At 47.1% G+C, this 24,643-nt stretch overlaps 1 protein-coding gene across 9 annotated transcripts in view; it reads left to right on the top strand.

Moving 5' to 3' along the window:
* Positions 1-3,511: 3,511 nt before the first annotated feature.
* Positions 3,512-24,643, top strand: part of LOC102929563 (rap1 GTPase-activating protein 1) — a 63,016-nt gene continuing 41,884 nt past the window's right edge. For 6 of the 9 annotated variants that reach the window (XM_027828781.3, XM_043543340.1, XM_043543407.1 and 3 more), the window contains exons 1-3: positions 3,515-3,761; positions 16,874-16,967; positions 17,472-17,507. In XM_027828781.3, the coding sequence (XP_027684582.2) occupies positions 17,490-17,507 (18 nt within the window). In that variant the 5' untranslated portion in view covers positions 3,515-3,761; positions 16,874-16,967; positions 17,472-17,489. Of the gene's footprint in view, positions 3,762-16,873; positions 16,968-17,471; positions 17,508-24,643 lie in introns of all 9 variants that reach the window. The other 3 variants (XM_043543451.1, XM_037911284.2, XM_043543213.1) reach the window with 3 other exon arrangements.

Raw genomic sequence — 24,643 nt, 5'->3', positions numbered from 1 at the left:
CGGTAGCTGTCTGGCATTGCAAGCTTCCACAGGGCTATCGCCACTCGCTTCTCAACTGTGAGGGCTGCTCTCATCTTGGTATTCTTGCACTTCAGGGCAGGGGAAAGCAAGTCACAAAATTCCATGAAAGTGCCCTTACGGATGCGAAAGTTTTGCAGCCACTGGGAATCATCCCAGATCTGCAACACGAGGCGGTCCCACCAGTCTGTGCTTGTTTCCCGGGCCCAGAATCGGTGTTCCAGGGCATGAGCCTACCCCATTGCCACCAGGATGTCCAAATTGCCAGGGCCCATACTTTGAGAGAAGTCTGTGTCTATGTCCTCATCACTCTCGTCACCACGCTGCCGTCGCCTCCTTGCCTGCCTTTGCAGGTTCTGGTTCTGAACATACTGCAGGATAATGCGCAAGGTGTTTACAATGCTTATAACTGCCGTGGTGATCTGAGCGGGCTCCATGCTTGCCGTGGTATGGCGTCTGCAGGAGAGCAGGAGAGCAGAGTTGCAGCGGAAGCGGTGGCTGAATACAGATGCCACGAGAATAGATATTTATAGAGAACAACGAGAGGACCCGTGAGATGGATTCATGACAGCAGGAGAGCAGAGTTGCCGCAGAAGTGGGAGCCCATGACAGCCAACATGGAGAAATTCGCTATCGAGACAAGAACAGGAGAGCAGAGTTACAGCGGAAGAGGTGGTTGGATGACCAGTTTTGCAGACCTACTGCCAGCAGCACCAGGACACAACAGCAGCGGTGTCAGTGAGCTGACCTGAGACGGCTGCACGCTTGCCGTGGTATGGCAAGACAAGAGCAGGAGAGCAGAGTTGCAACGGAAGCGGTGGTCATATAGAGGACCTGCGAGGCGGCACCAGGAGAACAGAGTTGCAGCGGAAAAAAGGCGCGAAACGATTGTCTGCCATTGCTTTCACAGAGGGAGGGGCGACTGATGACATGTACCCAAAACCACCCGCGACAATGTTTTTGCCCCATCAGGCATTGGGAGCTTAACCCAGAATTCCAATAGCTACCCACAGTGCAACGCTGTGAAAGTTGACGCACTCCGCCGACTTAATGAGCTTGGTGGGGACACATACAATTGACTGTATAAAATCGCTTCTTTAAAAATCGACTTCTATAAATTTGACCTAATTCCATAGTATAGACATATCCTTAGGAAAGAAAAATCAAATGCACAAATACAAAATGGGGAATAACTGTCTACATGGTAATGCTGCTGATGAGGATCTGGGGATTATAGTGGATCATAATTTGAATATAAGTCAACAATGTGATGCAGCTGTGAAAAAAGCTAATATAATTGCAGAGTGTATTAACAAGAGTGTTGTATATAAGACTCTAAAGGTAATTGTCCTTCTCTACTCAGCATTGGAGAGGCCTCAGCCAGAGTACTATGTACAGTTCTGGTCTCCATGCTTTAGGAAAGATGTGGACAAATGGGAGAGAGCCCAGAGGAGAACAATAAAGATGATAAAAGATTTAGAAAACCTGATCTATGAGGAAAGGTTAAATTAACTGGGGATGTTTAGTTTGGAGAAAAGAAGACAGAGGGGGGACCTGATAACAGGCTTCAAATATGTTAAGGGCTGTTATAAAGAGGATGGTGATCAGTTGTTTGCCATGTCCACTGAAGATAGGACAAGAAATAATGGGCTTAATGTGCTGCAAGGGAGATTTAGGTTAAATATTATGAAAATTTTCTAACCATAAGGATAGTTAAGCTCTGGAACAGGCTTCCAGGGGAGGTTGTGAAATACCTGTCACTGGAGGTTTTTAAGAACAGTTGGGCAGACTGTCAGGGATGGTCTAGGTTTCCTTGGTCCTACCTCAGTGCAGGGGGCTGGACTTGAGGACCTCTTGTGGTCCCTTCCAGCCCTACATTTCTGTGATTCTGGGCTTTGAGACTCAAGCTGGGATCTTTGCTTCTCACACATAATCAACACCAGGAATAAAAATTTTGCAGACGAACCGCTACCTTCATTAGATCCCTGATAGCCTACATCTGAGCTGCAGATGTTCTGTATCCTCTACTACAGTGAACGATATTCCACTCACCATAAACACAGAGTCAACCCATCCCAGCTGATCCCCCTTATTGATGTTCACTGCCTCATTAATGTTCTCCAAAATGGCCTTTTTGAGTCACATTTTCTCCTGCTTTTATCATAGCCCAAAAGGCAATTTGTATGGAAAGCTAAAATAAAATCACTTGAGTTGGGATGTAGTAAGTATAATACACGTCTTTCCACATCCTGCCTCCTCTTCAATCTGCCTACATGCGTCTCAGCCCCCTGCTGCTGCCTGCCTCCATTCTACCCCTCATCCCCTGATTTTCTTTCTCCTGATCCAGTAATTGTTGGAATGAGAGTGATGGGAATCTGTCTCAATCCCAGAGTGTGTGATTTGTGCCACTCTCACACCCAGTCTGTCATTTTCAGTGGAGGTAGTAAGGTGGGATGGTGTGTAAGGAGAGGTTTTGTTAACTGGCTGTATCCTGATCAAACCCCATTCGGTGAGCTTGAGCTCCAAGGCTCAGATCCTCAGAGGTATTTAGGTGCCTAACTCCCATTGGAATCGATGGGAGGAACCTTTGAGGAACTGGGGCTTAGTGCCTTTCTAGACCAATTTAAGTTACTCATTTAGTCTTTGATCAGAGCACAGAGGCTCCTCAAGGAGCCCCCACCCCACTTACACAAATACTTGAGAGGAGGTATAGGGCTTCATCCTCTTCTGGCTCATGTTGTGGGACCAAGCCACATCTTTTAATTAGAGCTTAGCAATAAAGGAATATCTCAGTCTAGACACTGAGGGCAACTTCTGACCTATACCATGGGGTGTGAGATGAGATCTTGGTAAATCCAGCTTACTTCAATGGGGAAATGGTCAGGAGGACTGGTTGGCTCATGGGAAGGGAATACAGAGCCTTTCCCCTCTACTGAAGTAGTTACAATACAGCCCTACGATGGGGGAGAGGGGGGCTGCCTGTCTTAGATGGGGGAGTGAAATCAATGGGTACAGAGCTTTTCACCTATAGGGCACAAGTCTCACACTACTATTAATTGTAAGTAGTTAGTCTCTGCTCCTTGGCCACCACATGAAATGAGCTGGGTTTTCAGTCAATCTATGTACCAAATTCACTGGAATTGACACTAATCGGACTATGATTGAGTGGGACACAGAGACAAGCACGCCTTCCACCCCCACCCCCCGCCAAAAAAAAAAACAACCCTGGGTCATTTCTATAGGGCTGGGATTATGGTGTTGGCAGGGGCCAGGGTGCCTGTGGGAAGCTACCACTGCCAGTGCTGTACCTGCCTTGTGAATGCCAGTTCCTGGTAGGGTTGCTAGTTTTGGTTGGACATATTCCTGGATGTTCCATCACACGACATAATCTTTAAATACAGATTAGTTCCTGGAGACTCCAGCACAATCCTGGAAGGTTTGCAAGAGCAGTCCCCAAACTGACCCCTTTCCCTAGGCTCCACGTTCCCGGTATAAGAGCACAGCAGGCGGGGCTCTTCCCCTGAAGGAGGATCTCTTTGGTGTGGAGTGTGACCGCTCTACTCCCTATCTCCGCAGGTGGGGGCAGCGGAAGGGGAGGGCAAGACAGAGAGAGCAAGAGGAAGAAGACACTGCAACCTACTTGAATAATTGATAGCGCGAGGAGGGGGGAGCGTATGCGGGAGCAGCTGGACTCCCTGTGTCTCCATCCGCTCACCAGCCGGGGATGAGAGAGCTCAGCTCAGGTAGGGGAGCGCAGCTGCTCTTCATTCTCTCCCCTCCTGCAATGCCAATTAAATGTGTTTTGTGATCCGGGGGGGCAGAGGCAGCTGGGCAGGGGGCTGACACGGGTGCAGGGAACGGAGCCTGACTAAGGGAGTTTCAGTTACAAGGGGGAGGTGGCTCTGGGGTATTTTGTAAAGAAAGTGTGCTGTAATGCAGTGCGCAGAGAGGCAGGGATGGTTGGCCAGAGGCAGAGAACGTGGTAGGCTATGTGGAGAGGGATTGAGACAGAGACACTGGACAGGCGGAGGGAGTGGGGTTAAAGGGGTTTGTCTGAGGGACCTCACCTTTATCCTGCCAACCTCATGGCATCAAATCTTGAACCCAGATGGACTGTGGGAGGTGCCACCTGTGCACATCTGGAACTGGAACAGGGGACTGTGTGTGCTGGTGTGTGTGTGTCTGCGTTTGTGTGGACATGCTTGTGTGCAACTGTGTGTGCAGATGTGGCTTTGTGTGTTGCTGTGTGTGTGTGTGTGTGTGTGTGTGTGTGTGTGTGGCTGCACCTGTGAACCTGTTTGCTGATTTATTAAGGTTGCACAGTATTAATAAATCCAGAGGGAGACAGTTTCTGTGCGGACGAGTTTACAATCTGAGGGGTTATGTTTGTGTGACTGCCTGTGCCTGTGTGTTCCTGTGCATGCATTCCCTTCTGTGAGCTAATGTCTCACGTCAGATGTGCTTACAGTGACTAAATTAATAGACTGATGGTGCCGAGATCAATTTGTGTTAGACTAAATCCAAACCTTTCCAGCTCAAACCTATACATATTCAGAATGAATGACCTAACACACTGACCCATACATCCTGAAACATACCCATTCACACAACTGGATGCATGTGCCCATACAGTCAGGTGGCATCATTTTATTCAGTGCATACCCACAGGCAATTTTTGTCCTGAGTGCAAGTTGAGGGCAGCGGTTGTTAAGAGTGGTTGTGGATTAGTAGTATACTGAGGGACAGCGAGTGCCAGGGAGTTGTGACTACATGTTGAAGTGAGGCTTGTTTGAGGAGGGAGGTTTGTAACTAGATTGTGTGCTGGGGACCTGTGGGTGCTGAGTTGCAGAGGGAGCTGTTTTTCAGTTGTATATTGGGGTGTGTACTTTGGTTCTGTAAAGCTGTGATGCAGTGAAATGAAAGCCAGGCCTAACCTACCTAGAGAACCAGTAATAAGAGAGCTCTAATCTACACTCCCCCTGAGGGACTTCCCCTCAGAGTACAAGACCCTTCACCTGTCCAAATTTCATTTCCCATATGCTCCCTTTTTGTTCTAGTTTAGCTAATCTCCCCTTCCCACTCAGAAATTCCCGTAATTGTGAGTACACAGTTACTCTCATTCCCCAGCAACAGAGATGGAGGGACAGAGAGCACAGCCATGATCTGTTCTTGATGGGTCCTAAAGCTTCCAGCCCAGCCTATTCAGCTCCTCATTGTATGTGATGCCTCAGGTTCAGCTCTGAAGTGTTGGGAAGGCACACTAGCTAGCTTTCATCACTTGTTTTGCCCTCTCTTCTCTGTATGTTTCCAGCATTATGAGATGGGAGTTGCTTGTGGGGGGGATCTGTGCTTGACCTGGACAATGATGCACAGCCAGGTCACTTGCAATTCCATTGGCCTTTCATGACAAGAACATTTTGTAAAAAGAAAAGGAGTACTTGTGGCACCTTAGAGACTAACCAGTTTATTTGAGCATGAGCTTTCGTGAGCTACAGCTCACTTCATCGGATGCATAGCATATCGTGGAAACTGCAGAAGACATTATATACACACAGAGACCATGAAACAAAACTTCCTCCCACCCCACTCCCCCGCTGGCAACAGCTTATCTAAAGTGATCATCAAGTAGAGCCATTTCCAGCACAAATCCAGGTTTTCTCACCCTTCCCCCCCCCACACACACACACATACAAACTCACTCTCCTGCTGGCAACAGCCCATCCCCCTTTGAAACCCCTCTTTATAATGCGCATGATAATCAAGGTGGGTCACCTCCAGCACTAATCCAGGTTTTCTCACCCCCCCCCACACACCCCCTTTCCAAAAACCACACACACAAACTCATTCTCCTGCTGGCAACAGCTCATCTTACAATGTGCACAGCAATAATCCAAGTTTAACCAGAACGTCTTGGGGGGGGGGTTTGCAGGTAAAAAACAAGGGGAGACAGGCTACCTTGCATAATGACTTAGCCACTCCCAGTCTCTATTCAAGCCCAAATTAATAGTATCCAATTTGCAAATGAATTCCAATTCAGCAGTTTCTCGCTGGAGTCTGGATTTGAAGTTTTTTTGCTTTAAGATAGCGACCCTCATGTCTGTGATTGCGTGACCAGAGAGATTGAAGTGTTCTCCGACTGGTTTATGAATGTTATAATTCTTGACATCTGATTTGTGTCCATTTATTCTTTTACGTAGAGACTGTCCAGTTTGACCCATGTACATGGCAGAGGGGCATTGCTGGCACATGATGGCATATATCACATTGGTGGATGTGCAGGTGAACGAGCCTCTGATAGTGTGGCTGATGTTGTTAGGCCCTGTGATGGTGTCCCCTGAATAGATATGTGGGCACAGTTGGCAACGGGCTTTGTTGCAAGGATAGGTTCCTGGGTTAGTGGTTCTGTTGTGTGGTATGTGGTTGTTGGTGAGTATTCGCTTCAGGTTGGGGGGCTGTCTGTAGGCAAGGACTGGCCTTTCTCCCAAGATTTGTGAGAGTGTTGGGTCATCCTTCAGGATAGGTTGTAGATCCTTAATAATGCGTTGGAGGGGTTTTAGTTGGGGGCTGAAGGTGACGGCTAGTGGCGTTCTGTTATTTTCTTTGTTAGGCCTGTCCTGTAGTAGGTGACTTCTGAGAACTCTTCTGGCTCTATCAATCTTTCTAAACTACTACAGGCTACAAGGGCCCACAGCAATGGTTCCCTCAACCCACCCAGCAATATTGTTAATCTATCCAACTATACTCTCAGCCCAGCAGAAGCAGCTGTCCTATCTCGGGGTCTCTCCTTCTGCCCCTCCACCCCCTCGAACATGATACAGTTCTGTGGTGACCTAGAATCCTATTTTCGACGTCTCCGACTCCAGGAATATTTCCAAAATACCTCTGAACAACATAATGATCCACAGAGGCCTGCCTACCAACATTACAAAAAGAAGGATTCTAGGTGGACTCCTCCTGAAGGTCGAAACAGCAGACTGGACTTCTACATAGAGTGCTTCCGCCGACGTGCACGGGCTGAAAATGTGGAAAAGCAGCATCACTTGCCCCATAACCTCAGCCGTGCAGAACACAATGCCATCCACAGCCTCAGAAACAACTCTGATATCATAATCAAAAAGGCTGACAAAGGAGGTGCTGTTGTCATCATGAATAGGTCGGAATATGAACAAGAGGCTTCTCGGCAGCTCTCCAACACCACTTTCTACAAGCCATTACCCTCTGATCCCACTGAGAGTTACCAAAAGCATCTACAGCATTTGCTCAAGAAACTTCCTGAAAAAGCACAAGATCAAATCCGCACAGACACACCCCTGGAACCCCGACCTGGGATATTCTATCTACTACCCAAGATCCATAAACCTGGAAATCCTGGGCGCCCCATCATCTCAGGCATTGGCACCCTGACAGCAGGATTGTCCGGCTATGTAGACTCACTCCTCAGGCCCTACGCTACCAGCACTCCCAGCTACCTTCGAGACACCACTGACTTCCTGAGGAAACTACAATCCATTGGTGATCTTCCTGATAACACCATCCTGGCCACTATGGATGTAGAAGCCCTCTACACCAACATTCCACACAAAGATGGACTACAAGCCATCAAGAACACTATCCCCGATAATGTCACGGCTAACCTGGTGGCTGAACTTTGTGACTTTGTCCTTACCCATAACTATTTTACATTTGGGGACAATGTATACCTTCAGATCAGCGGCACTGCTATGGGTACCCGCATGGCCCCACAGTATGCCAACATTTTTATGGCTGATTTAGAACAACGCTTCCTCAGCTCTCGTCCCCTAACGCCCCTACTTTACTTGCGCTATATTGATGACATCTTCATCATCTGGACCCATGGAAAAGAAGCCCTTGAGGAATTCCACCATGATTTCAACAATTTCCATCCCACCATCAACCTCAGCCTGGTCCAGTCCACACAAGAGATCCACTTCCTGGACACTACAGTGCTAATAAACGATGGTCACATCAACACCACCCTATACCGGAAACCTACTGACCGCTATTCCTACCTACATGCCTCCAGCTTTCACCCTGACCACACCACACGATCCATCGTCTACAGCCAAGCTCTGCGATACAACCGCATTTGCTCCAACCCCTCAGACAGAGACAAACACCTACAAGATCTCTATCAAGCATTCTTACAACTACAATACCCACCTGCGGAAGTGAAGAAACAGATTGATAGAGCCAGAAGAGTTCCCAGAAGTCACCTACTACAGGACAGGCCTAACAAAGAAAATAACAGAACGCCACTAGCCGTCACCTTCAGCCCCCAACTAAAACCCCTCCAACGCATTATTAAGGATCTACAACCTATCCTGAAGGATGACCCAACACTCTCACAAATCTTGGAGAAAGGCCAGTCCTTGCCTACAGACAGCCCCCCAACCTGAAGCGAATACTCACCAACAACCACATACCACACAACAGAACCACTAACCCAGGAACCTATCCTTGCAACAAAGCCCGTTGCCAACTGTGCCCACATATCTATTCAGGGGACACCATCACAGGGCCTAACAACATCAGCCACACTATCAGAGGCTCGTTCACCTGCACATCCACCAATGTGATATATGCCATCATGTGCCAGCAATGCCCCTCTGCCATGTACATGGGTCAAACTGGACAGTCTCTACGTAAAAGAATAAATGGACACAAATCAGATGTCAAGAATTATAACATTCATAAACCAGTCGGAGAACACTTCAATCTCTCTGGTCACGCAATCACAGACATGAGGGTCGCTATCTTAAAGCAAAAAAACTTCAAATCCAGACTCCAGCGAGAAACTGCTGGAATTGGAATTCATTTGCAAATTGGATACTATTAATTTGGGCTTGAATAGAGACTGGGAGTGGCTAAGTCATTATGCAAGGTAGCCTGTCTCCCCTTGTTTTTTTTCCTGCAAACCCCCCCCCCCCCCCCCACCCAAGACGTTCTGGTTAAACTTGGATTATTGCTGTGCACATTGTAAGATGAGCTGTTGCCAGCAGGAGAATGAGTTTGTGTGTGTGGTTTTTGGAAAGGGGGGGTGTGGGGGGGGGGGTGAGAAAACCTGGATTAGTGCTGGAGGTGACCCACCTTGATTATCATGCGCATTATAAAGAGGGGTTTCAAAGGGGGATGGGCTGTTGCCAGCAGGAGAGTGAGTTTGTATGTGTGTGGGGGGGGGGGGGGAAGGGTGAGAAAACCTGGATTTGTGCTGGAAATGGCTCTACTTGATGATCACTTTAGATAAGCTGTTGCCAGCGGGGGAGTGGGGTGGGAGGAAGTTTTGTTTCATGGTCTCTGTGTGTATATAATGTCTTCTGCAGTTTCCACGATATGCTATGCATCCGATGAAGTGAGCTGTAGCTCACGAAAGCTCATGCTCAAATAAATTGGTTAGTCTCTAAGGTGCCACAAGTACTCCTTTTCTTTTTACGAATACAGACTAACACGGCTGTTACTCTGAAAAGAACATTTTGGAGGCAGTAGAACGGCATTCCCACACTCATGTCCCCAACAGGCATTATACCACCCCTCTCATCTTTTCTTTCTTTCTTTCTACCCCATCTATATCTGGTATTTCCTGTATAGTATATGCAGCTATACTCTCTCCTACCTTCTCATTTCCTCTGCTCCTTCCTACCCTTCTGTGACTTTATTTTCTTTACGGCTCCTCCTCCCGTCTCCGTTTGTCTCCCTTTTTGTTCTCTTTTTCTCTGTCTCTCCTTTCACTCTTTGCCACTCTCTCTTTCTTTCTCTTTCTCCCCCAGTGATTAAAGTAGCTCAAGATGAGCGAGGGAGCTCACCAGCTGTAGTGGCTGCTGTCACAGGTCTTGATGTTATGTGGTGACAGAGCATTACATCATTTTGTGGCATTGAGACTCACATAGCAAGGGGAAGAGATGGGGGCAGAGAGGAAATGTATCTGAAAGGGCTCCAAGTCCCCAAGCAGCAGGGCCACAGACAGGTAAACACAACTTTGTGTGTATGTCTGTGGGGTGCGGGGTAGTGCCAGGATGGAGAATCTATACTGATGTGAAAGCAAAGAAATGTGAATAGGCCTGGGGGATTCTGTTCCCCCAAAGGTTTGAAATGCCCCATGCAATAGCTTGCACACTCCAACGGCTAGACATTTCACAAGAGAGATTTTATGGCAAGTCTCTGCATTATGTATTATTTACTGCCTAGAGGGGGTAGAGCTAGAAGGGGTTGGTATAGCCTTTTCCTCCCTGTGTAGGGAATGGGAGGCAGTACGGGATTGCTCCTGTGACCTTCTCTTCCTGTAGGGTATGGCAAGCTGGCTGGGGGGACAGACCCTACTTTAGAGGAGGGGAGTCTTAGGGGACTCTTCTTCCCTTCTCAGGTTCAGCTGCTACTTTACCCACTGGCAGAAAATTCTGGGAACCCCTGAAACGCTTCAGCCAATCATCAGGTCCCTCTCTTGCTCCCACCTGAGATTCCCCTTCCTGGAGGTCCTCATCTCAACAGCCTGGCAGGAGAGGATGTGCGGAGAGAGCTGAGCTTTCCAAGCCATGGAGAAGGAACAGTACCCACGTCTAACATTAACTTCTGCTCTCTCCCTGCGTCCTGTTTCTCAGTCTCTCAATCTCTCTCTGCCACTTTCACTCGCTGCTGCTCACAGTGTGTCCCGCAGTGTCTCCCTGGGAGCTTCCTGCCCTCATGTGGCTCATGCCCGGCCCTAGCTGTGAGCAGCTCTTTCCTTTCTCTCATTTGAAGTGTGTCTCGGGAAAGAGAAGTAGGTGGGGGTTGGGACTTGGGGGGCAGAGGAGGAAGCCTGTGCCCTCTAGAGACGGGGAGGTGAGTCTGTGCCCAGCTGCATGCCGAGACGGGAGGAGAGGAAGCTGGCAAGCAGGAGAGCCAGGAATCCACCTTTAGCAGAGAGAAGAGTAGAGAATGTTTTCTCGGAAGCGCAGTTTCACCTTCGGAGCCTATGGAGGGTATGTACCTGTACCAGCCCCTGGCTCCCTCTCACGGACCTTGCATTATGCAGCCTCTTCCTACCAGAACCCTGGCAAAGCCGTGGGAGTAGGTTAAAACTAGAGAGGGAAACCTCCAGGGAAATTCACATATGCATCTCTGCTCCATCACCCCAGCCTTATCTCCATCCTTCTGATATTGGGACAACTTCCTCTCCTTTCTCCAGCAGAGAGAGGGCTTTCCCAGGCCTGTGTGGATTGTGGGCTAGAGTGGGGGAGTGACTGATTGTTTTCTTCAGGATGAGCTCTCCTTCAAAGGCTGAGACTTCAATATCTTCCCTCCTCCCTCCCTCCCCTTAGAAGGAGACGCAGTTCTGATGTTTCTGGAGATGGCGATGGGTGTTTGAGGTTAGGTGCATTTTCCTCAGGACTTCTCCTTCCAGAGCAGAACAGTGTAACAGCCGGTGTGCCTGAAGAGCATGGACCATAGATGTGGACCAAATGACGGACAGAGCTTGGAGTGAGTGTTTAGCCAGTTGGCCAGGTGACCCAATAGGCCTTCTCTGTCTGTTCCCGAGGCAAAAGGAGGCTGAGGCATTTAAAGGAAATCCTAGACAAAGAATGAGGACACAGTGGTTCTCAACCTGTGATTCGTAGGCCGCTTGAGGTCCAATCAGCACAGAGCTGCAGCCCATATGACATCCTCAGGGCCATACAGGTAGTATTGGATGCAGCCCACATAACACTCTGTGGGCCATATATGCGGCCTTGTAGTGAGGCGGCTGCCCCACTCCAAGGTAAAAGGGATTAAGAACAGCTGAGGGAGGCTGGTGAGGTAGTTGGCCCCAGGTGTGGCTGGCATAATCAGGCCACAGCTGGCCTGGTTAAAGAGGGCTGTGGACCAGGAGCTGTGAGGAGTCTCACTCTAGCCCTGGAGTGGGAAGGGCTAGCAGCCTGGGAGCAAGTTCCCTCTAATTTTTGACATGTGTGCAAAAAATTTCTTCTGTGCAAATTTTTGTGTGCATGGTGTTTTGTTGTGTGTGTGGGGTTTAGGATCTGTGTGCGTGCGCACACATGCACAGCTTAGAGGGAATAGTGCCTGGGAGCAGGGTACCTGAAGCAGAGCAGTGCTGGGGAAAAGGGCAAAGGGAGCTAGGGAGCTGGGGAGCTCCAGCCTGGTAAACCCCCAGGCTGCAGGCCTTGGTGAAGGCCTACAAAGGTACTGGGGCTACAAAGGTGCAGCCTGGGAACAGGCAGAGGCAGCTGGTCCTAACCACTTGCCAATGATGAGTGGCCATTGCAGATTGCCCCAGAGAAAGGGAGCTAGATGATGACTGGCAGTAGCCACTGAGGCAAGGTGGGCTTAGAAGGTTGGGGGTTCTCCTGGGAGGGGAGATCCAGAGTGTGGGGGTACTGCAGTGGGCAGAACCCCAGGGTAAGGGACACTGGGGTCTCGGATGGATACAGGGCCTGAGGCAGGCGAGACACTGGCCAACAGAGGGCATTCTGGAGCTGCAGTTGAGCTAATTCCCAAGATGACCAGCAGGAGGGGCCACGCCAGTGAGTTGTCCCTTTGCTACAGGCCTACAGTGGTAAATAGGTTGAGAACCACTGAGCTAGAGTGTTAGCCTTATCCGTGGCAGCTGCTCACTCTCACTGTCTCTGCCTCTATCTTGCTCTCTTTCCTTTGGAGTTCAGGAATCAATCTGTGATGCAGTGGTGGGGAATGCAAAGCTCCAGCTGCTACATGCTCTGGTGCTGTGATTAGGATGTGATCACCAAACCCCCGAAGAGCATGATTGGCAGAGCTGGTCCGTGGAGAGAGGCCCAGGACTGGAATAGCAAGGGCTGCTGCAGGTCAAGACAAATGATCCTCAGCAAACATTTTATTTGAATTCTTCAGAGCTATTTTCTGGCTGTGAATTACTTACAGACAGATTCTAATTCTTATGAATTTGGTGATTCTTCTAAATGTTTCAAGGAACAGTTCCCATGAACATACTTCAGCTTAAGAGGGTCACTTGCCAGCTACTGGCCATGGCTATTACATTGAGTTATCTGTAATTTGCTATTCAAGGCCATTTGATTAGTTCCTGAAGTCACATAGTGTTGTTTCTGCCCCTGGGCTGGACTCCTAAGCCCATGAAGAGCCTTCAAGATAGCCACATGCACCCTTTAACCATGAGCCCCTATGAGAGTAATTTCATGAGGATTTGGATACTTTCCCTTCCAGAGAGCAACAAATCACTCCTACGAATGCCTGTAGAAGGGGAATTAAAGGGCTTGTGACATCTGTCAAAGTGGATGTGCAGGTTTTATTTTCAGGATGGAGAAGCACTGGCAGAGTATATGTGGAGATGGATAGCTGAGAGGGCTGTAAAGGGTCTTCCACAGGATTTCAGGGCTGAATGTGGAGATTGAAGGACTGGAATAGGTCAGGATTGCCTGGCTACTTTTCTATTTAAAATGTAAGCAATAGATAGTGAAAATAATTCCAGGGGTGGGTTCCTGTTTTTCTGTTCTGAGAGCGCTCCTGCCAACAAAGCTAATGCCGCTCGTTGGGGCTGGAAGTTTTTTTTATTCTCCTGCAAACACAGGTAGTACAGCTATATGGTTAACAAAAATTTCTGCATAAAGAAATATCTCTTTAAAAAGTGGCATGAGTTAAAGAGTTCTCAGTAAGTTTTAATATAGCATTGAATGCCCTCCCCTGGCCCTCTGCTACTTCTCTTTCCCAACCTTTTCCTTTGTGATTTTGATTGGCCTGGGACACTTTGTCCTTCCTTGATAGACGAACGTGCAGCTTAGGCTATGTCTACATTGGCAATTGAACAACAAAACTTTTGTCTTTCAGAGGTGTTAAAAAAACACCACCACCCCCAAAAGACAAAGTTTTGCCGACGACAAGTGTGAACAGCACTTTGTTGGCAGGAGCGCTCTCCTGCCAACAAAGCTAATGCCGCTCGTTGGGGGTAGAAGTTTTTTTATTCTCCTACAAACACATATGCAGAGAAATGGTCCTTCCTTGTGGGCCTGCAGTACTGCAAAACCCCAAAGTTCAAAATTCATGAGTCTGTCTCCCAAAAATCATGAAATTTGTTTTAAAAGTTTAAGTCCCATTTTTGTCCTGTCTTCTGATTTTTTTATTTATTTATTTATTTTAAATTCCCCCTGCCCACCTGCAATGTGTTTGTCTTGTTGCCAACCCTGGCAGATGCTTAATAAGGTAGGTGATTTTGCTGAAGGAGCTCTTACTAGAGGATCCAGCCAAAGCTGGGGTCTGATTGTGCTATGCATTTTCCATTTGCACAGTAAGGGACAGTCCCTGGCCCCAAGAGCTTACAACTGAGTGCAAAGCATGGTGGTGAGTTTGTGATGTGATGAGTTTGTAACTGGGACTCAGCCAGACTCATCTCATAGAGGGGCCACTGAAGATCCATTAGATGGGAACAACTTTTAATCCTTGTTGAGCAGGGAAGGATTCAAACTGGTGATCGGCAGGTGGAAGGTTCTGAGTCTATACTGCATTACAAAGGACTGAGGCATTCATTCTTGCAAAAGCACTAATCTTGCATCTTTGAGAATGAGACTTCTTTCTGGAGAGAGGAGTTTATTAAATGAAATTCTGATCTCCTTTGGAGTTTACACAGGCAGAGTCGTCTGCTCTCTGGACACATGGTGTAAATCGCCCCCACTGTGCTGTCAGTCTCAGATCACGCTGTTTGCCTGGCCCTGTTCTTAAAGGAGCATCTCCCATTAACCAAGTATAAAAAATAAAATGATTAGCACAACATTCAAATTAACTACAGTAGTTTGCATATAGACATACCAACAATTACTCCAGACTCTTTAGAGTAACTTTTATATTGTTTTACTCCCATTTGTGTCATTAGCAGGGTTTCAACCTTCAGATGCACAACACAGATCTCCTCTACTTCAGCTATAGGAGTAACTAATGGGGGAAGAATGCCGTTACCCTCTATGTGGATCAGCCCACAGTCAGACACCAAATGCACATTGCCAGTGGGTTGCACCAGTACTCATGAGACAGCAGTAGAATGTGGGGCATCAGGATTCTTGGCCCTCAGAGGTGCTTGTGCCCTGGTGGTTACAGACAGCATAGAGAAATGTAACAACAAACACCACCCCTGTTTGGGTCATCTGTGGGGTATGAACCTGGGACCACTGATGTTAAAGCATAAACCTTTTACAGAGCTCTTAGCTTGGAAATAGCAGGAGAGTCCTAAACCTCTGTGTGGTTTAGCTACTAGAGGGGGACACAGAGCCACACTGTGTTAGCATGAGTTATATAAGTACTTACTTTTGTATGTCCTTTCTGCAACGTTGTATGACAAAGTGGACACTGTTACATTAGAGACCTGGCTTCTATTCCCAGCTCTGACTGTGTAGCCTCTGTTACCTGTGAAACAATAGTTCTCTCCCTCCCTTATTGGCCTTTAATAAGTATTGTGAATGGCACAGAAATGCTAACAGCTGCTAGTAACAATGCTGGGGCTAAACCTTTTGGATGCTGTCAGCTGAGCTTGCAGTATAATACAGCTTCCCTTAGACAGCTAGACATCGTTAGGGTTGCTGTTTGATTTTTCTTCCCCCAGATTGCATGATGGCTGCAGCTCTTCATGTCAGCACAAGATGGCCTGTAGCAGGGGCCAAAATCATGATAAATTTGTGACAGTTGGCAACTTTACAAGGCAGCAGACCCTCCTCTGCTCTGCTCTGCTCTGCTCACCCCCTTAGCAGTGATCGTTCTGACCCCTGCTTTTCTTCTTTGCTTGCCCTGGCTTGGGCATATTCCCATCCCTGGGTCTGGCAGCAAGGCTGTAGCAAGTGGGTCTGTCTTTAGGTTCTGGTTTCAGTGACTCCAAGGGCTTTTAGCTCTTCAGATACTGATCAGTCTCAAGGTGGCTGATTCCTGGGAACCTGACAGTTTTTAATAGATCAGAGGCTAGTCCTGATCCCAGAGTGGGTCCTGTCTCCCCTGTTGGAAACCCTCCCCACTTCCCAGCATTTGTTCCATCTAGGACCTACCCATCTTGTCACTGCAACCCAGCCATTGGATCAGGAGCCCAGAGCAGGGAAGTGGTTTGGCCGACCATGTATAACCACAGGAAAGGGAACTGTGGGGAGCTGGTGCAGGTGGGCAGAGAGAGGGATCCAGTGGCAGGGAGTGGGGGAGAGGCACATCTGAGAGGGGTGAAGGGGATAAGTGAACCCGGAGTCTCTTGCTGGGTGGGGAAGGAGGGATCAGCGACTGTGAGGAGGGAGGCCTGGGCACTTATTGAGAGAGACCGTTATGAGTATTGGCATCCTGGATGCTATAAGGCAGTGGTTCCCAAACTTTAACAGCCCACGAACCCCTTTCACTAAATTGTGAAATCTCGTAAACCCCCTCCTAAAAATAAATATTTCCAGGGATTTAAGTTTAAATTTCCTCCACACTCGGCACTCCGCAATCTGTGGGGCTCCTGCTGCTGGACCCCGTTGACCGCCCCAGTCAACTGAGCTCCACTGAGCTCGGGCTGCAGGTCCCGCTGAGTGCTGGGGCTCTGGCTGCCACCCTCAACTGCCCAGCCCCAGTCTCCCTGGGGCTCAGGCTGCCAGCCCTACGCAGAGCACTGGGGTTCGGGCGGCCGGCTCCCCCGCTGATGGGGGCAGGTCTTGGGCTGCCAGCCCCAACTGCCCGGCCCCGCTCTCCCTGGGCTCGGGCTGTCTGCCCTGCAACAGGGTCCCACCTGCTGCCTCCAATGCCCAGGGTCCTCTGGCTGCCATTAGTGAAATTTTTCTGGTGAACCCCCTGTAACGTTCTGCGAACGCCCAGGGGTTCACAAACCCCAGTTTGGGAACCACTGCTATAAGGGTTAATGGTGATTGTCTCCCTTCAGGAGATCTGATGAAGTGGGGCACTGCATTAGTGACATCCTAGACTCTCCTGTCCGGGACCCCCAGACTGCACTTACCCCTGCTGTTCACAACAAGGTAAGGAGCTGCATCCTCCCTCTCCAGAATGGAAATATGCCTAGAGCATCTGAGAACAGGGGAGAGAAGCAGGCAATGTGCATTACAAATGGGGGGGGGGCTGTATTGTGGGCACAGATATGTATTTCTCAGTGAGTGCCCTAGAAACTGGTCCATCTAGTTTAACTTCCCGTCTCTTGACATAACAGAGCAGGCCATTATCTTGGCCATTCAGAGGCAACTAATGGTCCATCTAGTCCAGAATCCTGGCTAATCCAATACCAGATCAGGCTGTTATTCTGCCTTTAATAGTGCAAGGTGAAAACAATGCACCTGGCCAGTTGTTCAGTACTGTGCCATCCATGTAGGGAGAGGGATTCCTTTCCTGACTTCAGCAGATGAATAATTTCTGCCCTGAAGCATGAGGACCCTTGTGATTTTTGTCATAGCTGGTGTTACTGCAGATGACATTCTCTCTCACAGAAATGTCAGATCTCTTTCTATGTCATCCTTTTCTCTTCACAGACTGTGGATTTGTTTGAAATGATTGAAAAAATGCAGGTGAGGAGCAGTATTTGGGATCCTTAATTTCTGGTAACTGATCATTGTTAGCTCCTATTCCTGTCCTGTCCCTGCACCTTCACAGCAGCTTCACTTGTGCCCTTCAATCCTGACTGGTCTGCTCTCCCAGTCTTGACTCTCTTGGCTCTACCCAGCCCCTTCCAACTCTCTGGTAGTGTAGCTTCACTGTCACTCCCTCAGGTTCAGGGGCTCAAACAATGTGGGGGTGCACCCACGATTAGTTTAAATACAAATATATGTCCCTTAGAGAACACTAACGGTGCAGAGTTCAGCACTCAAATGTCAGAAAATGCCAAAGCTAATGTGAAACCTTAACTCCGCCCTTTATATATTTTTAAGGGTGATCACTGTACTTCACTGAGATAGTCTATCAGGGTGGCTGTGTTAGAAGGATGTCCCTTGAGAAACTCCTTTACTTGATCATAGAATATCAGGGTTGGAAGGGACCTCAGGAGGTCATCTAGTCCAACCCCCTGCTCAAAGCAGGACCAATCCCCAACTAAATCAAATTGATGGTAGTGAATAGTAATGACTACTGCTTAGCTGGTGCAGCATTAGCAGGGAGAACAGGTGTTGCACTTCCAGTACACTCCCTGCAAGTAGGGGAGGGAAAGGGACTGGGTGGCTCCACCCCCACATATGTTATCATTTATTATTAATTTGTGTTACCATGGTGCCGAGGAGCCCCATTTGTAAACCATGACCCCAATGTGCTGGGTGCTGTACAAACACAGAACAAAAAGACAGACCCTGCCTGAAAGAGCTGGCTAGGCCATAAGGGAGAAGATGCTGTACCCTGAAACACAGTATAATAAATAACTCCCTGCTGCAATAGAAGAGAGGAATTCAGAGAAGAATTGTGCTTCTCTTCCCAGTGCTTCTCCTGCATCTATGTGCCACCCCATACTCAGGGCTGTAACTAAAGGTACATGCTAGCCCTCAGTGAGTGAGAAGTTGTGTGCGGTATTTATATTTATACACCTCTGAGCTGTAAGGGGCAGGTTCTGCCACCTTCATGCATGACGAGTAGCACCTTACTCTGTGAACAGTGTTACTGGGATTATTTGCAGAGTAAGGAATGACTCAGTGTGAGTAAAGGTGGCAAAATCTGACCTTCAGCTATCAGCCCTTTTCTAAATGGAAAAGTACAAGTTAAATTGGAAATTAATTGTCCCATAAACTGACATAATATTTATGGTGTTTCCAGGTGCAAAGTATTGAGCTATATTCAGTAATAATAGTGCATTCTGCAGCACTTTGATAGTAGCCTGGATCCAGAAAGGGACATAAGCATTGTAACTCTAAGGGCTTGTCTACACTTGCAGCAGTGCAGCTGCGCCACTATATCACTTCGTGAAGATGCTACCTATGCCGACCGGAGATGCTTTCCCATCGGCGTAGGTACTCCACCTCCCTGAGAGGCAGTAGCTATGTCGACGGGGGAAGCCCTCCCATCAACATAGCGCTGTCTATACTGGAAGTTCAGTTGGTATAACTACGTTGCTCTTAGGTGTGGAAAATCCACATCCCTGAGCCACGTCGTTATACTGACAGAAGTTTGTAGTGTAGACCAGGGCTAAGCGTTGTAATGCCTAACTTTTTTAGGCATTTAGAAAATCATAGGAACAACACTGTGATTCACAAAGCCTGAGCTAGGCTGTGTCCACACAGCGCACCTTATAACAGTGCAGTTGTGCTGCTGCAGCCACACCTTTGTAAGCTGCAGTGTGTGGCCACTCTTTAAAAAAAACCACCCCCAACGAGAGGTGGTAGCTTTGTTGATGGGAGTGCGGCTCCCGCCACTGAAGTGCTGTCCACACTGGCACTTTTCATTGCTAAAACCTTTGTTGTTCAACGGGGTGTTTTTTCACAACCCTGAGCGACAAAAGTTTTAGCAACAAAAGTGCCAGTGTAGACATAGCCTATGGCTATGTGTACACTACAACTTATGTCGGCATAATTTATGACAAGCTGCGAATAAGCTGCGCCCCTGAGCGACATAAGTTGCACCGACATAAATGCTGGTGTGGACAGCACTATGTTGGCAGGAGAGCTTCTTTTGCTGACATAGCTATCACCTTTCATGGAGGTGAGAGTTCCCATCGGCATATGCCCGTCAGCACTGAGCGTCTTCACCAGAGGCACTGCAGCAGTGCTATATATGTAGACAAGCCCTTAGGGACCTGTACAATACATGGAAAGAGAGAGGCACCTCGGAATGTGATTCACAAATGCCAGCGCACTAGATGGGGAATTGCCTAAGCTAGCCAATGGGAGATGCCAAAGAGAAGGGTGTGTCCTAAGTCCCACCCCTCTCAAGTGCCTCCTGACAACCTGGATTTAGGAGCCTAGCTCCGTTAGCAGTCCACAACTGGGCCTGCCTTCTGCCACACAAAGTGGCTGGAGGTGGAGGTGACTGCTCCCCACCTTATACTTTTTATCGTAGTGGTTAGAGCACTTGCCGGGGATATGAGAGGACAGGTTTAATTCCTCCTTCAGCCAGAGGTGGGAGAAAAGATTTGAAAATGGCACAGTACACTTTGCAGAAGATTTTCTCATAGCTATGGAAGGACATGCTGTACGTAAGTGAAGGTCTTATGCAACTCTGTGTTGGAAGGACATGCAGAGCTCTTTGCCTAGCTCAAGTACACATTATAAAGTATGGATTCCCCTCCAGCCTGCCTCCTAAACTCTGTAGGAGGAGAGCACCCTAGCACACTAATGGCTGCCTAGAGTGCAGCCCTTCTTATGAAGGGGATTTCATCCACTGTTCTTAGATTTATGTGCCAAAGATTGTGCATAACCACACAGAAAGCTGGTGAGAATTTGCTGGCATATATAGGCCACCTGATTTTTGCAGCTAAATTAGCTTCTTTGTTGCATGTAATGAAGACTACTGTGCATGTGTGTAGCTAAATTAGCATTGTAGTTAACTGTCTCATCCCCAGAATTGCACTAAGGAAGGATAAGCTGCTGGATAGAGCTGGTCAAAATTTTTGAATACACAGCTTTTTTAATAGAAAAATTACCTTTTTAAAATTAAAATATGTAGCAAAATTTTCATTTTTTGTGAAAGTTTTCACTATATCTCTTGTGATTTTTAAAAAATATTTTTCATTTACTATTTTTCCTTTTTTGTTTTTCCCATTCTTTTGCTTTTTCCCCAGTTAGTTTTTGAAAATTGAAGCTTGGATTTTCAAAAGCACCCAAGAGATTTAGGGAGCACAAGAGAGGGACATAGGCACTGTTGAAAATCCCACAGTGAATTTTAAAAAAAAAAAAATTAACAGAGAAAGAAAGCAAAACAACAGAAGATAAACTATTAAAAAAAAATGGAAAATGGGTTCATTTGAAACCCTTCAAAACAAAACTAATTTCAGCATTTTTTTTTCACTTTTAAAAGATATTTGAAGCAGCTCTACTGGCGGTTGAAAAGGAAATTTATAGCTATGACTGACTGTTATTACAATGTACACAGTAGAGAGAAGGAAACTGTCAATAAAAGGTGTAAAGACCAAAGTTTTTCTAGATGTAATTGAAATCAATGGAGCCAAATCCGTTTCCATAAGCAGACACCTTGGGCCCAAGTTTATAAAGATAAATTGGACTGTTATGACAATTAAATTAGTGCAATTAAAGAGGAATTCAAAATATTATAAATTGTACCTGAGACTGTACCAAAATAGTTTAGTATATGATATTATATGAAAAATAGCATGTGAATACGTAACTAAAGCTTGTAATGTAATATGTGTGCACTGGGGTAAGGTGCATGTCCAACCTCAACTTTGGCATTTCCTGATCGTTGAGTACTTTTACAGTCTTAATGTCATCTCAGTGTAATTCTCTGGATGGAAATTAATTTGGCCACACCCTATTAGATGTGCTCAGTTTTTAGGTAAAATGATGTTGTTTATAACTGAAAATTCCCTCTGGGATCTGAGAATGAAGCTAGGCTTTTTTCCATTTCAAACATCATCACTAGCAGTAAAGATTCTGCCAGAATACCCTGCCATGAGTGATACCTGTGTGACTCCACTGTCTTCAATGAGTTTGCACAGGTGGAACTTGGTAGCCAATTCCATGGCTAATGCACAGACAGGATAAACTTCAGCTCATGGTCTCTGAGCTGTGCTGGCTCTGCAAGGCTAACAGGAGTAAAAAGCAAGTAAATCTGATTTCAGTCACCAAAATGAGATGAGCCTGCATAACCCTGTCCTCCCTTCTCATCTGCCTTTATCTTTGATGGTGCCACCTTCACCCCATCTGCAATGATGCCAACATCAGCATCCCATTTGTCTGCTTCTCCCACAACCATCTCCATGTCTTCTTCCACACTGCTCCTTGTACATGAGCACCCTCCCGAGCTCATCCTCAAAGCCACTCTCTTCTCCATGGTCAAGTCCTTCCTAAAGTCCTTCTGTGATGTCTAAAAGAAATCAACCAGCTAATGATGGCTAGAGAAGGAAAATCGGGCCTATCCCAGAAACATCTACATTACCAAGTTGTGCTGTTCATCACCTTTGGCACTTTGGTGCACCCTTTCCTTTTTTCTGTTTGTCTTTTTAGGTTGTGGGAGTTTGGGGGCAGGGTCTGTGCTTTTCTATATGTTTGTACAGCACCAGAACTTTGAGGGTGCTACAAGAAACTATTTATGTATGTCTCAATTGGACATGAGCTGGAGAAATATCATTCATTATCATAGCTGTTACTGATGCCTCTCTGGTGCTACTATGTGGCCAGTCAATGCTACAGCAAACTTTCTTTTTTCTCCTCTGACTTCCAGTGTTATATTTTGTCTCACTCCTGAGAACTATGTGAGCTTGATTTTATCTGCTACATCTTTCTTTATACAGCCAAAGAAAGGAAAACAGGGATAGTTGGAGATCCACTCTGAGGGATTACTTTACTGTTTATGAGCCTGATTTAAATGTGAAGTTCACCTCCATGTTGGGATTGTCTACTTCTGGCTCCTTGTGTGTGCGATATTCAACTAACAGTTGTCTGTTATCTGTAGCACATGGATTAATTCCATGACCTGGAAGGGAGCAAGGTGGGACTGTCCATTTCATGAGGAAAAGACAGTTCTTGTCCCAGTGAGTGAGGGAGGTTCTCTGGCCTGCGATGTGCAGGAGGTCAGACTAGATGATCACAATGGTCCCTTCTGGCCTTAAAGTCTCTGAGCCTCAATCCCCAAAGCGAATTTTGGCTGCTTCTCTCAACTGAGAATCAGTATTTCAGGGTTCTAAACTCTGAGGCAGTCTCTGCATCAGAGGGATGCCAGCCTGGCAAAGCTTTGTGGGGAAGGAGGAAGTAAGAAAGGAATGAAAGTTTTGAACTCCATTCTTTGGCTTTCTTTTCCCCCTTTCCCATTTGTTTGGAGTGGGCGGAAAGGCAGGTGGAGGGATTGGAGAGTTAGAAGTGAGAGAAGCTGGCTGGGAGTACATGTCTCTGCTCTTTGACCAGAAGTGCTAAATTCTGTGGGATGGAAGTTGGGGTCATGTTAGTTTTAACCCCAAATTTCTGGCCTTTTGGCAGGCAAGTGTCAACTTTTTCTCTCCCATATCACCCTTCTCTCCACCTACAGTCTTCCCTGTGATCCTCCTGTAACTGTGCCTCAGTCACAGCTGAGGATGCCAGATTCAGGACAAACTGCTGAGAAATAAGGTGTCCACCCCAAACTGGTGGTTATTCTTCCATAAGATATACCAAGCCAGTAACAAAAGTAAACTTCCGTTTCACCAAACTGGTTAACAAGAAGTGAGAAAGATTCCCAAGAGATCAGCCACACAGCTAGGTCAATATCCAACTCAGATCTTACCCAATAATCAGGCTATTGCCATTCCTTTAGTATCTAATATCTAAAGGTTTATTTATAAAAGAAAGAGGAGAGAGTTAAAATGGTTAAAAGAATCAAATACATACAAGAACTTTGGAATGAGTGTATCAGGCCTGAAGCAGTGATGGAATAAACTGCTGTCTTGTACAGTCTCCGGTAACTTCCAAAAGATGGGAAGGTCCTCAGTCCATTGGTTGGAATGCTCCTGTTAGGGTAAATCCATAGTCCAGAGATCAGAGCAGGAAAGAGGCAAAATGGAGTTTCTTCCAGGGCCTTTTATACTTTCTCCCATGGGGAGGGAAAAGCTCTCAGTCTTAGTTTGTGGAAAAGTACAGGTACAAGATGGAGTCCAGGGTCACGTAAGCAAGTCGCATGCTTCGATAGCATGATCCATTACCCATATTCTGGCTAAAACATACTCAGGAAGGGCTATGGGGTGGAGACAAGCTTCTTCTATATCCATTCTGAGAGCTAAGTGTTCTTTGATAGGCCATCAACTTGAATCATCCTTTCACACTGTGCTGGTGTCACGGAGTGTAGGGGAGTCAGGGCCCTGCACCCCTCACTTCCTGCGATTCACTGTGACTCTCAGCCAGCCAGCCAATAAAACAGAAGGTTTATTAGATGACAGGAATACAGTCTAAAACAGAGCTTGTAGGTACAGAAAACAGGACCCCTCAGTCAGGTCCATCTTGGGGGGTGGGGAGCCTAGACCCAGGTTCTGGGCCTCCTTCCCCCCCCCTCCCCCCGGTCTCCCCAGCCAGCTCCAAACTGAAACTCCCTCCAGCAGTCTCACCCAGCCACACACCCCAGCTCCTCGGTCAGCCTTTGTCCAGTTACCTGGGCAGAAGGTGTCACCTGGCTCCAACCCCTTCCTGGGCTCAGGTTATGTGCTGGCTGTCAAGTATCATCCCTCAGTGAAGTCACACTCTTATATCCCACCACCATCTAGTATTAATGCAGACAGTAAACTAGTAAAACTCCCATGCAACATTACCAGGTTAATATTCCCTACTCCATCACAGCTGGCCAGACTGGATGCAAACTTGGCTGTTACCCCAGGAGTAAACACATTTGAAATACTGGTACATAGTCAATATTCATAATATTACTTCAGATACAAAAATGATGCACACGTACAAACGGGATAATCATATTCAGCAAACCATAACTTTTCCATTGACACCTTATATGGCATACTTTGTATAGGATTTGTTGCAATTGTATAACGGTGGTAACAACATGGTCATATTTTAATCATAAACATCACACCTCC

The sequence above is a fragment of the Chelonia mydas genome, chromosome 1 (genome assembly GCF_015237465.2).
Source record: "Chelonia mydas isolate rCheMyd1 chromosome 1, rCheMyd1.pri.v2, whole genome shotgun sequence".
In the NCBI taxonomy this organism is placed as follows: Eukaryota; Metazoa; Chordata; order Testudines; family Cheloniidae; genus Chelonia; species Chelonia mydas.
This window is presented reverse-complemented; position numbering and strand designations above follow the sequence as displayed.